This window comes from Eucyclogobius newberryi, unplaced genomic scaffold, assembly GCF_026437365.1.
Source record: "Eucyclogobius newberryi isolate DKJ021-1_F unplaced genomic scaffold, fEucNew1.0.hap1 SCAF_19, whole genome shotgun sequence".
In the NCBI taxonomy this organism is placed as follows: Eukaryota; Metazoa; Chordata; class Actinopteri; order Gobiiformes; family Gobiidae; genus Eucyclogobius; species Eucyclogobius newberryi.
In genome coordinates this window covers 24,695,451-24,708,206 of record NW_027315823.1, presented here as the reverse complement: position 1 = coordinate 24,708,206, position 12,756 = coordinate 24,695,451, and the positions used below count along the sequence as shown (strand labels likewise).

General features: G+C 40.3%; 1 protein-coding gene across 1 annotated transcript; it reads left to right on the top strand.

Annotated features, from left to right (window-relative positions):
* The first annotated feature begins 321 nt into the window (after positions 1 to 321).
* Positions 322 to 9,970, top strand: LOC140365799 (myosin heavy chain, fast skeletal muscle). The gene is made up of 40 exons (XM_072452360.1): positions 322 to 469; positions 780 to 992; positions 1,185 to 1,328; positions 1,404 to 1,560; positions 1,636 to 1,663; positions 1,771 to 1,885; positions 1,951 to 2,043; positions 2,186 to 2,249; positions 2,320 to 2,418; positions 2,499 to 2,602; positions 2,675 to 2,813; positions 2,900 to 3,018; positions 3,103 to 3,252; positions 3,340 to 3,510; positions 3,586 to 3,892; positions 3,964 to 4,037; positions 4,117 to 4,204; positions 4,272 to 4,389; positions 4,472 to 4,595; positions 4,679 to 4,815; positions 4,889 to 5,144; positions 5,265 to 5,507; positions 5,572 to 5,748; positions 5,837 to 5,982; positions 6,059 to 6,149; positions 6,237 to 6,626; positions 6,698 to 6,824; positions 6,940 to 7,058; positions 7,131 to 7,327; positions 7,400 to 7,583; positions 7,660 to 7,825; positions 7,945 to 8,069; positions 8,153 to 8,461; positions 8,533 to 8,736; positions 8,815 to 8,940; positions 9,020 to 9,190; positions 9,268 to 9,372; positions 9,454 to 9,549; positions 9,636 to 9,767; positions 9,847 to 9,970. Exons 2-40 carry the CDS (start codon positions 792 to 794, stop codon positions 9,865 to 9,867), a joined length of 5,817 nt encoding a protein of 1,938 aa, XP_072308461.1. The 5' UTR covers positions 322 to 469; positions 780 to 791; the 3' UTR covers positions 9,868 to 9,970.
* The last annotated feature ends 2,786 nt before the right edge of the window (positions 9,971 to 12,756 follow it).

The window sequence follows — 12,756 nt, the reverse complement described above, 5'->3', positions numbered from 1 at the left end:
ATTGTTTTTGGAGTAATTTTATTCACAAACTTTTATTGTTGGAGCAGTTACAGGGAACGTCTTCGGCGGGGCAATAAGATGAAGGAGAAGGAGTATGTGGTATGAAAAATGACATGCCCATATAAAGAGCAACATTTGTGCTGACTGTACACTGATCTCTCTATATAAGAATGAAGCGCAGACTCCAAGGACCAACAGGCTTCGACTCAAGGTGAGTGAGTTACAGTCTTTTATTAGCAGAAGAAAATCCTGAAGCTTATGGAACAATGCAGGGCATGACCACTCAGTGCCAGGCAGACCCCACAGACTCAAAGCTGGGGATCGTGTGTTTGTTAATGCTGGGACTTTTGACTGCTGCAAGTGTTTTTATTTTTACTTTTTGATTTCACTTATTAATGCGAGGAATTTGTTTAATATCTTTCAGCATCACACCATCAACCACTGTTCATATCCAGAGGGAGGGAACAAGGTAAGATAAATCCACTGGCAATTTGAACTATAATACATTTTTTTAAACGTTGCATTGTAAGTCTTGTCGAACAGAAATTTGTTTTATTGCCAATGTAATGTTTAATCAGCATAATGCTCATCAATATTTAAATATGACAATTACAAGGCAGCTTGTAAAATGTGATAGAAGAAACCCTGCTTCAAAATGTATTCTTCATTACTCTGTTGCTGATCTTATTTGAAAACCTAATATGCAGAAATATTATAAAGAAAAAATAGTAACCAATTACTTATTAAACTTATTAATCATTTCATTGACTTACCTGCAGTAAAGTGCCACAATGGGAGATGCGGAAATGGAGTGCTTTGGCCCGGCGGCCGTATACCTCCGGAAGCCAGAACGAGAGCGGATAGAGGCTCAGACCACCCCATTTGATGCTAAAACAGCTTACTTTGTGACTGAGCCCAAAGAGATGTACCTGAAGGGGAAACTCACCAAGAGAGAGGGAGGAAAAGCCACCGTCGACACACTCTGTGGGAAGGTGAGACAGGAACTACAGTGTGAAGTCTAATACTTTATTTAGAAATACTGGCACATAACCTAACAGTCATACAATTTCATACACGTAATGTATTGGCATAGTCAAATTAAAACAATACAGATGAAAACTTATGAAAATATTCTTTGATTTATTGATTTCTGATATAATTATTCGTTATTGATCTCGTTGTAGACTCTCAATGTGAAAGACACCGAAATCTTCCCCATGAACCCTCCAAAGTATGATAAGATCGAGGACATGGCCATGATGACCCACCTGAGTGAGCCTTCTGTGCTCTATAACCTCAAAGAGCGTTATGCAGCGTGGATGATCTACGTGAGTGAAGCTGTCACTTCATAAACAAGAAACTTCTACTCGTCTTATCTCTGTTTTTGCTGTTGGTCCTGACAGACTTACTCGGGGCTGTTCTGCGTGACTGTGAACCCCTACAAGTGGCTCCCAGTGTATGATTCAGTGGTTGTGTCAGGATACAGAGGGAAGAAGAGAGTGGAGGCTCCACCCCACATCTTCTCCATCTCTGACAACGCCTATCAGTTCATGCTCCAAGGTATTATTTATTCTGTGAAAAAGGTATTTACAGTTTACAACATCCCATTACTCAGAAATGCATGATATCTTACAGACAGGGAAAACCAGTCCATCCTGATCACGTGAGTTTTCATAGTTTTCTCCATTGTATAAGAAAATTCATGCTTTGCAAAGAAGTCATAAGATAAATAAGTTAAATAATGATATTAATGACAATGATTTTTGGTAGCGGAGAATCCGGAGCTGGAAAGACTGTCAATACCAAACGTGTCATCCAGTACTTTGCGACAATCGCAGTGGCTGGAGGAAAGAAGGCAGAGACTGCTGTTCAAGGCAAGATGAAGGTGTGTAACTTAAGAATATGATAGCAACACAGTTGAAGTGCTTCTAAATGTATGATTATACACAGGGGTCGCTAGAAGATCAAATCATTGCAGCAAACCCACTGCTGGAAGCTTATGGTAATGCCAAAACTGTGAGGAACGACAACTCATCTCGTTTTGTAAGTGCTTTGATTCATTTTAAGTTCACAGTGACAGCGACTTGTTTTAATTATTTTAGTAGCAGTTAATAATAACATGGTCATTCCATGAATAAATGCTTTTGATTAATAGTTGTATTTAAATGTATAATTTGCCTTTTAGGGTAAATTCATCAGAATTCATTTTGGGACGACTGGAAAGTTAGCTTCAGCTGATATTGAAACATGTGAGACTCTGCATACAGATTTAAGGTTTTTTATACAACCCAATCCTGACACATTGTTACTGTTTTACAGATCTACTGGAGAAGTCTCGAGTGACCTACCAGCTGTCTGCTGAGAGGAGCTACCACATCTTCTACCAGCTGGCCACAGGACACAAACCTGAACTTATTGGTGAGGGAAACTTTTAGATTATACTGGTACATTGTCTATGAGAGGGTATCATTACACTTTAGTATATGTTCTTCTCACAGAGGCTCTTCTGATCACCACAAACCCTTATGACTTTCCCATGATCAGTATGGGAGAAATCACTGTGAAGAGTATCGATGACGTTGAAGAATTCATTGCCACTGATGTGAGATAAGATTTTTGAATGTATTTTTTGGTTTGTTTAACAAAATCTAATTAATGAATACTAACTGTTCAGACTGCCATTGACATCCTTGGCTTCACTGCTGAAGAGAAGGCTAGCATCTACAAACTGACTGGTGCTGTGATGCATCATGGGAGTATGAAGTTCAAGCAGAAGCAGCGAGAAGAACAGGCCGAGCCTGACGGCACAGAAGGTGACTATAACACTTTTGATACAACTCTGCCCCTTTATGAAATGGTCTTTTTATTTTGCTACTTCATTTTTTATTATTTTCATTAGTCGCTGATAAAATCTCATATCTGATGGGCCTGAACTCCGCTGACCTGCTGAAAGCTCTCTGCTATCCCAGAGTAAAAGTCGGAAATGAGTTTGTTACAAAGGGTCAAACTGTGCCACAGGTACATTATAAGTACATCTGCATTTGAGATTATTGAGTTCATATCTGCACATCCATATATGTGTGTCTTGATCACAAATTACAGGTCAACAACTCTGTGAGCGCTCTGTGCAAGTCAGTCTATGAGAAAATGTTCCTGTGGATGGTTGTCCGCATCAATGAAATGCTGGATACAAAACAGTCAAGGAGCTATTTCATTGGAGTCCTGGATATTGCCGGTTTTGAAATCTTTGATGTAAGATTATTTTGAACACACACATTGCCTATAATCTATAGCAAAGTTGTATTTTTTCCCTAAAATATACTTTTGATTGCCTTCTAGTATAACAGTTTGGAGCAGCTGTGCATCAACTTCACAAATGAAAAATTGCAACAGTTTTTCAACCACCACATGTTTGTCCTGGAGCAAGAAGAGTACAAGAAAGAAGGCATTGAATGGGAGTTCATTGACTTTGGTATGGACTTGGCTGCCTGCATTGAGCTTATTGAGAAGGTATTTCATTAAATAATAATACTAAAGCTTTTACATACTTTACATTGCATCATTACATCATTACTGTGTTACCAGCCAATGGGAATCTTCTCCATCCTTGAAGAGGAGTGTATGTTTCCAAAGGCATCAGACACTACCTTCAAAAACAAACTGTATGACCAGCATCTTGGTAAAACCAAGTCCTTTGAGAAACCAAAGCCAGCGAAGGGTAAAGCTGAGGCCCACTTTGCTTTGGTGCACTATGCTGGCACTGTGGACTACAACGTGACGGGCTGGCTGGATAAGAACAAAGACCCTCTGAACGACTCAGTGGTTCAGCTCTATCAGAAGTCCTCGGTCAAGCTGTTGGCCCTTCTGTATGCATCTCATGCCGGAAGTGATGGTAAGATCTTAACATCACCTTATCAAAAAGCTTTATTATTGCTTTTATTTACTGGGTGTGAATATAAACAGCTGATGCTGGTGCCGCAAAGAAAGGAGGAAAGAAGAAGGGTGGCTCCTTCCAGACCGTCTCGGCATTGTTCAGGGTCAGTAAGAATAGATAAAATCAATCACTGTTAACTCAAATGTATTATGTATTCAAATGTTTCTCATATAACTTTTTAGGAGAACTTGGGAAAACTCATGACAAATTTGAGGTGTACCCACCCCCATTTTGTACGTTGCTTGATTCCCAATGAATCAAAGACCCCTGGTAGGTGCTGTGTGGCTGCTGAGAAGTTTTGTAATATGTTTGGTCATAACAACAATTTAATCCATAGGTCTGATGGAGAACTTCCTGGTCATCCACCAGTTGAGGTGTAATGGAGTGTTGGAGGGAATCCGCATCTGCAGAAAGGGCTTTCCCAGCAGAGTCCTCTATGGAGACTTCAAGCAGAGGTAGTTCAAAATTGTTTTTAATGATTTATTGATTTATTGAAAAAACAAATAATAATAAAAACTGAACCCATACATGTTTCAGATACAAAGTATTGAATGCCAGTGTCATCCCAGAGGGACAGTTTATTGACAACAAAAAGGCCTCAGAGAAACTCCTGGGCTCTATTGATGTCGACCACACTCAGTACAAATTTGGACATACAAAGGTATCATGTAGTTTATATTATAAAAGCTCACTTGTACTGTGTACACCGGTATCCTTATTATTAGTTGTGCTGTGTCACTATAGGTGTTTTTCAAAGCTGGTCTTCTTGGTACACTGGAGGAGATGAGAGATGAGAAGTTGGCAGAGTTGGTCACTATGACTCAGGCTCTCTGCAGAGGCTTCCTCATGAGGCGAGAGTTTGTCAAGATGATGGAAAGGAGGTAAAATAATCCATGCCTTTATGTTTGTTATATTTTTGTGAGCGTTTCAAAAGTATATATTTGTCTTCTGCAGAGAGGCCGTTTACTCCATTCAGTACAACATACGCTCATTCATGAATGTCAAAACCTGGCCATGGATGAAGTTGTACTTCAAAATCAAGCCTCTTCTGAAAAGTGCAGAAACTGAAAAGGAAATGGCCCATATGAAAGAGGACTTTGAAAAGACCAAGGAGGAACTGGCAAAGGCGTTGGCCAAAAAGAAAGAGCTGGAAGAGAAAATGGTTACTCTTCTCCAAGAGAAGAACGACTTGGCATTGCAAGTGCAGTCTGTAAGTATCAAATGCATCTGATGAATCAAATGCAACATTTTACACTTTAAATTTTTTAAGAGGGTGAAGACCTCAAAGAATCAACATTATTATTATCAATTGGTTGCCGTTTTTTTTTAGGAAAGTGAAACCCTTTCAGATGCAGAGGAAAGATGTGAGCAGCTGATCAAATCCAAAATTCAGCTGGAGGCCAAAGTCAAAGAGACGTCTGAGAGACTGGAGGATGAGGAGGAGATCAACGCTGAGCTGACAGCAAAGAAGAGGAAGTTGGAGGACGAATGCTCCGAGTTGAAAAAAGACATTGACGACTTGGAGCTCACGTTGGCCAAAGTGGAGAAGGAGAAACATGCCACGGAGAACAAGGTTTAGATTGTACTCAAAAGGTGATGTAAAAGTATGAATGCATATTCATCTTTCTATTTTACAGGTCAAAAACCTCACAGAGGAGCTGGCCTCTCAGGATGAAACAATCGTCAAACTTACCAAGGAGAAAAAGGCCCTCCAAGAGGCCCATCAGCAGACCCTTGATGACCTTCAGGCAGAGGAAGACAAAGTCAACACTCTGACCAAGGCCAAGACCAAGCTGGAGCAGCAGGTTGATGATGTACGTAGTAGCTTTTAAACAATATATAGTGATTTCAAATGGTCAAAATGCTGTAAAGTGTAAGCAATGGTTGTTTCTGTTATGATAGCTTGAAGGTTCTCTGGAGCAAGAAAAGAAGCTCCGCATGGATCTGGAGAGAGCAAAGAGAAAACTTGAAGGAGATCTTAAACTTGCTCAAGAATCCTTAATGGATCTGGAGAATGACAAGCAGCAGTCTGAGGAGAAAATTAAGAAGTATGATTAACATATATTTAGTTAACTTTTTTGACCCACATTGCGATAGCTGCTGACGAGTTTTCCTGTTTTCCAGGAAAGACTTTGAAATCAGCCAGCTCCTGGGTAAGATAGAAGATGAGCAGTCGATGGGAATCCAGTTACAGAAAAAAATAAAGGAGCTTCAGGTAAACAACATCTCAGTGATTAAAAAAAATAATTCATGCATTTGTTATTATTTTCAAAAACTGTATTATTGTCACATTCTGTTTCAGGCTCGTATTGAGGAGCTGGAGGAGGAAATCGAGGCTGAGCGCGCTGCTCGGGCAAAAGTAGAAAAACAGCGCTCAGATCTCTCCAGGGAACTGGAAGAGATCAGTGAGAGGCTGGAAGAAGCTGGTGGAGCCACTTCCGCTCAGATTGAAATGAACAAGAAACGTGAGGCAGAGTTTCAAAAGCTGCGGAGAGATTTAGAAGAGTCCACTCTGCAGCACGAGTCAACTTCTGCTGCTCTGCGCAAGAAGCAGGCTGACAGTGTTGCTGAACTGGGAGAGCAGATCGACAACCTCCAGAGGGTCAAGCAGAAACTAGAGAAGGAGAAAAGTGAATATAAGATGGAGATTGACGACCTTACAAGCAACATGGAGGCTGTTGCTAAATCTAAAGTGAGTGACACAATTTAAGGGCTGATTCTTCATTCGTCATCATTTGGTAATGTTTTTTTGTCTTCTATTAGACAAATCTTGAAAAAATGTGCCGAACGTTAGAGGATCAGCTGAGTGAGATAAAATCCAAAAATGATGAAAATGTTCGTCAGCTGAATGATATAAGCACACACAGAGCCAGGCTTCAAACTGAATCTGGTGAGACATACTCCCCTATATGCTGTAATGCCAGACGAAAATAATTGACAAAACAATAGTACTCACTATTCTATAGCATTAATGTAATAATAATACTCTACTAATCTACACAAAGGTGAAGTGTCACGCCAGCTGGAGGAAAAGGAAGCCCTGGTATCTCAGCTAACTAGAGGCAAACAGGCTTACACTCAGCAGATTGAGGAGCTGAAGAGGCATATTGAAGAAGAAGTTAAGGTACAATACTTCTGCAATGGCAAAAAGCAGCACTGTATGATTCATTTGTAATTTAATAACAAAATATCATAGGCAAAGAATGCCCTGGCACACGGCCTGCAATCGTCCCGTCATGACTGTGACCTGCTCAGAGAACAGTATGAGGAAGAGCAGGAGGCCAAGGCTGAGCTGCAGCGCGCACTGTCCAAGGCAAACAGTGAGGTGGCTCAGTGGAGAACCAAATATGAGACTGATGCCATTCAGCGCACTGAGGAGCTGGAGGAAGCCAAGTGAGTCAGTGAGATTGTCCAGCCACAGGCATTTCATCTTATCCTAATGTTTGAATGAATCTTTCTTTAAAGGAAAAAGCTGGCCCAACGTCTCCAGGATGCAGAGGAATCCATTGAGGCTGTGAATGCAAAATGTGCCTCTCTGGAAAAGACAAAGCAGAGGCTTCAGGGTGAAGTGGAAGACCTGATGATTGATGTGGAAAGAGCTAATGCTCTCGCCGCTAACCTGGACAAAAAGCAAAGAAACTTTGATAAGGTTGGGTTCCTACTGATGTTCTGAATTGGGCACTTTTGCAAAACAGATATGAGTGACAGATTTGTGAATGTTTTAGGTCCTTGCAGAGTGGAAACAGAAGTATGAAGAGAGCCAGGCAGAACTGGAGGGAGCTCAGAAAGAAGCTCGATCTCTTAGCACTGAGATGTTTAAGTTAAAGAACTCCTATGAGGAGGCTCTGGACCATCTGGAGACTCTAAAGAGAGAGAACAAAAACCTGCAACGTATGGCCACAATTTATATTCCTTCCTACTTAATTTTTTCTACTTTTGTTTGAATTGTCAAATAACTGCAACATAGATTTTAAAACATAATTGATTTAATATGGTAATTTAACTTACAGAGGAAATCTCAGATATCACCGAACAACTTGGTGAGACGGGTAAGACTATTCATGAGCTTGAGAAAGGAAAAAAGACTGTGGAAAATGAGAAAACAGAAATCCAGACTGCACTTGAGGAGGCTGAGGTAAGAACAGATCATCAAAAAAAAAAAATTCTTTCTAGATTTTGCAATGTTTTCTGATTGAAGATTATTTGATTTATTTACAGGCCACATTAGAGCATGAGGAGTCCAAGATCCTCCGAGTTCAGCTTGAACTGACTCAGGTCAAGGGTGAAATTGACAGGAAGCTGGCAGAAAAAGATGAAGAGATTGAGCAGATCAAGAGGAACAGCCAGAGAGTCATTGAGACAATGCAGAGCACTTTGGACTCTGAGATCAGGAGCCGAAACGATGCCCTTAGAATCAAGAAGAAGATGGAGGGAGACCTGAATGAGATGGAGGTTCAGTTGAGCCACGCCAATCGGCAGGCTGCTGAAGCACAGAAACAACTGAGGAACGTGCAGGGCCAGCTCAAGGTGCTTGTGCTAGATCTGTTCAAGTGAAAACAGTCACACTGCATTATATAAAGTTACTGTGTCTTCCACAGGATGCACAACTGCACCTTGACGAGGCCCTCAGGGGTCAAGATGAAATGAAGGAGCAGGTGGCCATGGTGGAGCGTAGAAACAACCTCATGCTGGCTGAGATTGAGGAGCTCAGAGCCGCTCTGGAGCAAACTGAGAGAAGCCGCAAAGTGGCTGAACAAGAGCTGGTGGACGCCAGCGAGCGCGTGGGGCTCCTCCACTCTCAGGTATAAAAACATTCTGTTTATTACATATTTTCCAATCAATGAGGATCCATGTATAAATTCAAACTATTTCTTCTTTAGAACACCAGTTTAATCAACACAAAGAAGAAGTTGGAAACAGATTTAATCCAGATTCAAGGAGAAGTAGAGGATGCAGTCCAGGAATCTAGAAATGCTGAGGACAAGGCTAAGAAGGCTATCACTGACGTGAGTGTAAAACAAACTTTATTTAAAAGACTCACCTTTGTTTTTGAAACAACGTTCATGAATTGTAAATGTATTGTAGGCTGCCATGATGGCAGAGGAGCTGAAGAAGGAGCAGGACACCAGTTCTCACCTGGAGAGGATGAAGAAGAACCTGGAGGTGACTGTGAAAGACCTGCAGCATCGTCTTGATGAGGCTGAGAACCTGGCCATGAAGGGCGGCAAAAAGCAGCTCCAGAAACTCGAGGCTAGGGTAAGGATTAACAATACACTTTTGTTATTATGCAAAGTCAGACATAAGAACAAGAAAATAAAATACTTTATAATTAGGTGCGTGAGCTGGAGTCAGAGGTTGATGCCGAGCAACGAAGAGGGGCTGATGCTGTCAAAGGGCTCCGTAAATATGAGAGGAGAGTGAAGGAACTGAGTTATCAGGTACAGGACATAATGTACAGTTGATGGACCCCATAGAAGAACCTGAGAAAATATCTTCTCACTGTGATTCTCAAATTGTAGACTGAAGAAGACAAGAAAAATATTAACCGGCTGCAGGATCTGGTGGACAAATTGCAACTGAAAGTCAAAGCATACAAGAGACAGTCGGAAGAAGCTGTGAGTATAAAAGTGTAAAATGTTTACCGGTACTTTAAGTTGTTCCAAGGTTATGGTCAAACATTATTTTCTTTCGGTTTGTACAGGAGGAGCAGGCCAACACTCACATGTCCCGTCTGAGGAAGGTGCAGCATGAACTGGAGGAGGCTCAGGAGCGTGCTGACATTGCAGAGTCTCAGGTCAACAAGATGAGGGCCAAGAGTCGTGAGTTCGGAAGGGTAAGGAAACACATTCAAAGGATTATGTTATAGATTTATTTTAAACTAAAATGATATTTGATCTGTTTCTTTGTTTTAGGCTAAGGATGCTGAAGAATAGTCTGCTGTGTGAGACGCAAATAAAGATCAATAATAATATGATTTTGGTTTGCAAACCTCTCGCCATTGTAGTACTACTTTAATAAACGCTTTTTGCCTGTCAATTGCTGTCTACTTTCAGTTTTGTGATTCCCATATTCCAAGATTCAATTAACAGTGCTGATCGTGTTAAATTACACTCTCAATTGTACTACAGCTAAAAATACAATAAATGCTCGAGACTGAAAGAAATAGGAATAGCTCAGCAAAACTTCTCCCGACAGCAAAGACAAATAAATTCCCTAATCTTTCAAGTGAATTAGGATCCTTTTAAATTGAATTACTTGATATTTCCTCTCTGGGAAAGCACTGACAGCTGCTTAGTCACACCTCTAATCTCAGTCGCACCTGTCTGCTTTATCAGTGGCCTTGTGAATGACACTTCTATTGAGAACTTCTGCTAAATGCATCCTTTTGTAAACAGTCAAAAATAATACAGTCATTTTTGTATTCTAATTGCCTTTTGGAGATATTCTGAATATGTTTGACGCTCAGAAAATGTCAATCTTTATCACCACCAAGCAACTGTATGTATGAGCATTTGTTACCAATTATAAAGGATCAGAATGCCCCAATATTAGTAAACACAGTCACACAACATTACAAATATTACAATACATCATAATACATATTGTATTCTTGAATCAATTGCTAAACTCAACACCTTATTCCATAGAAAATTGTATGAAGTTGAAGTACTTACATACTCTCTAGACAGAGTCCCTAAAGGATGCAGTATGTGCCTCAGTCCCCACACCATTGTCTGTCCAGTGTCTGCTATTGTCAAGTAGTGAGAGGTGAAACTGTGAGGGCCAGCTAGATAAACTTAATATTAGAACAATGTAAAGAGCTGTGCCAAACATATTTCCACTGATATCACGGCTAAATCAGATCAGTAAAATTCTCTCTAAGCCACATCACAAGGCACAATGCCCTGCTGGAGGGATTGTTTCTCGTAACCGAAAAGGAGCAGCTGGAGGAGGTTTTAGGAGAGCTAAAACAACACTTCACTCCCTCTAGAGATTTGGGTGACTTTCAAAAGTAGCCATGCACCTATCATCTTTCCTGTGTGGACCTGTGCCTACTGTTTGATATTGTACTGACTGACATAACTAACAAATGCGCGCAGGCACTACGGATAACTCCAGGCCCCCTATGCTCCTTGTCAATCTGTCCAAAATTCACAGTTTTAATCCTTTGACAGCTGGCTCGGTCAGTAGCACTGTCTCCTCGAATTAGATAATGGACACTTGGTTTGCATGAATAGCATAGGACGGATAGCTGGCAGTGAGTGTCAGATTTAGCAACAGTGAGAGTGCGACAGAAACACAGGCCATTATATATAGATAGGTGTCTCATAAGTATGCAGTAATGATGTCTATGTCAGAAATGTTATTATTACTTTCCAATGTCTACAAGCAGCATGATGATTGAGGGAGGTAAATGTTTTCACTGACCACCTTGGCTAGAAACAAGTTTAATGCCATACGGTGGAACATTTCAGGCATAACAATACAATCTCCATAAAGGCACGCACGCACGCACGCACGCACGCACGCACGCACGCACGCACACACACGCACACACACACACACACACACACACACACACACACACACACACACACACACACACACACACACACACACACACACACACACACACACACACACACACACACACACACACACACACACACACACACACACACACACTTTCAAACATGAAAACATTTATTTTCACCAGTGTCCTAAAGCTGCAATGGTGTTACATAAAATACAGGGATACTTTTTTACAGAATCTTTTCCAAACATGAGATTTTGTGCTTCTCCTTGGAGATGTGCATGAGGACTAGCGTTATTTTGTTTCATTTTTCATTTAAGATTTTCTTTTACAATCTGGTTAAAACACAATTTTATACATTTGTGTTCCAGACAGGTCTGTGTGGTTTGGTACAAACCTTATTTAGCTCTCTCCAGATCATTCCCATCTATTCTCTGAAGCGGTTTGGTAGTTTTTCCTGACCGAGGAGGAGGGTCTTAGGACAGGAGACCTTGGGAAATGTGTCTAACACAGGATGCTGGGAGTATGAACATTGTTTAATCTGTTCATTATCGCCCTTTGAAGAAACTGCTGTTGTGATTTTGCCATTACAAAAATAAATTGAATTGAAATTGAATTGAATTTTCAATATTCAGTTTGCATCCGGACATATGGAATTTTCATCACTCGCACAGCAGGCAATTAATGTCCAATGGTCACACCACTGATTGTTTTTGATTGTCTAATGTATTGGGGCAATTGTTCAAAAGACAAAGCAAACTTTCCTGAGTCAGTGGGTCTTTCAGGTTACTGTCAATCTAAATTCTAGATGTTGGGCTATCGTTAAGCCCCAATATTATTTCTTATTAAATCACCTATTTTAAATTTGCTTAGCACTGTGAATACAATGAGTAAGTAAAAGAATAGCTTTGTTTTTCTGTTTTTGTGTGATTCAAGCTGAGTTCATGTTCTAATCAGCAACTTAATCTTAAAGACAGAAAACAGTCACAGATTCAGTCTCTTCTGTTTACCTGGTTTGAAGATTTAATATATTAATACCTTATTAAAAAAAATAAAGAGGAATTTTGCTTGCTCTATATGTACATTCTAGTCAGGATACGTCTTCTACATCGCTAACTAAAAGTAATCCTGTAAAAATGTAGCTAAATTTATTTTGTGTTTGTGTGGTTACTGGAAACTTTGTTTACTTTTAAAGTAATTGATAAAAATGTGCAAAAGTAATATTGTAACATAAATAATAAAGTAAATGCACATGGGACAACCATAGACGGAAATAAGGATTCAGAGC

What these genes read in the sequence shown, in the direction of transcription:
- LOC140365799 (XM_072452360.1), top strand. Translation starts at nt 792, where the DNA reads ATGGGAGATGCGGAAATGGAGTGCTTTGGCCCGGCGGCCGTATACCTC. An exon ending in AGGCTGTTGCTAAATCTAAA is followed by an intron (nt 6,627 to 6,697) that starts GTGAGTGACACA and finishes GTCTTCTATTAG; the next exon opens with ACAAATCTTGAAAAAATGTG. An exon ending in CTGCACTTGAGGAGGCTGAG is followed by an intron (nt 8,070 to 8,152) that starts GTAAGAACAGAT and finishes ATTTATTTACAG; the next exon opens with GCCACATTAGAGCATGAGGA.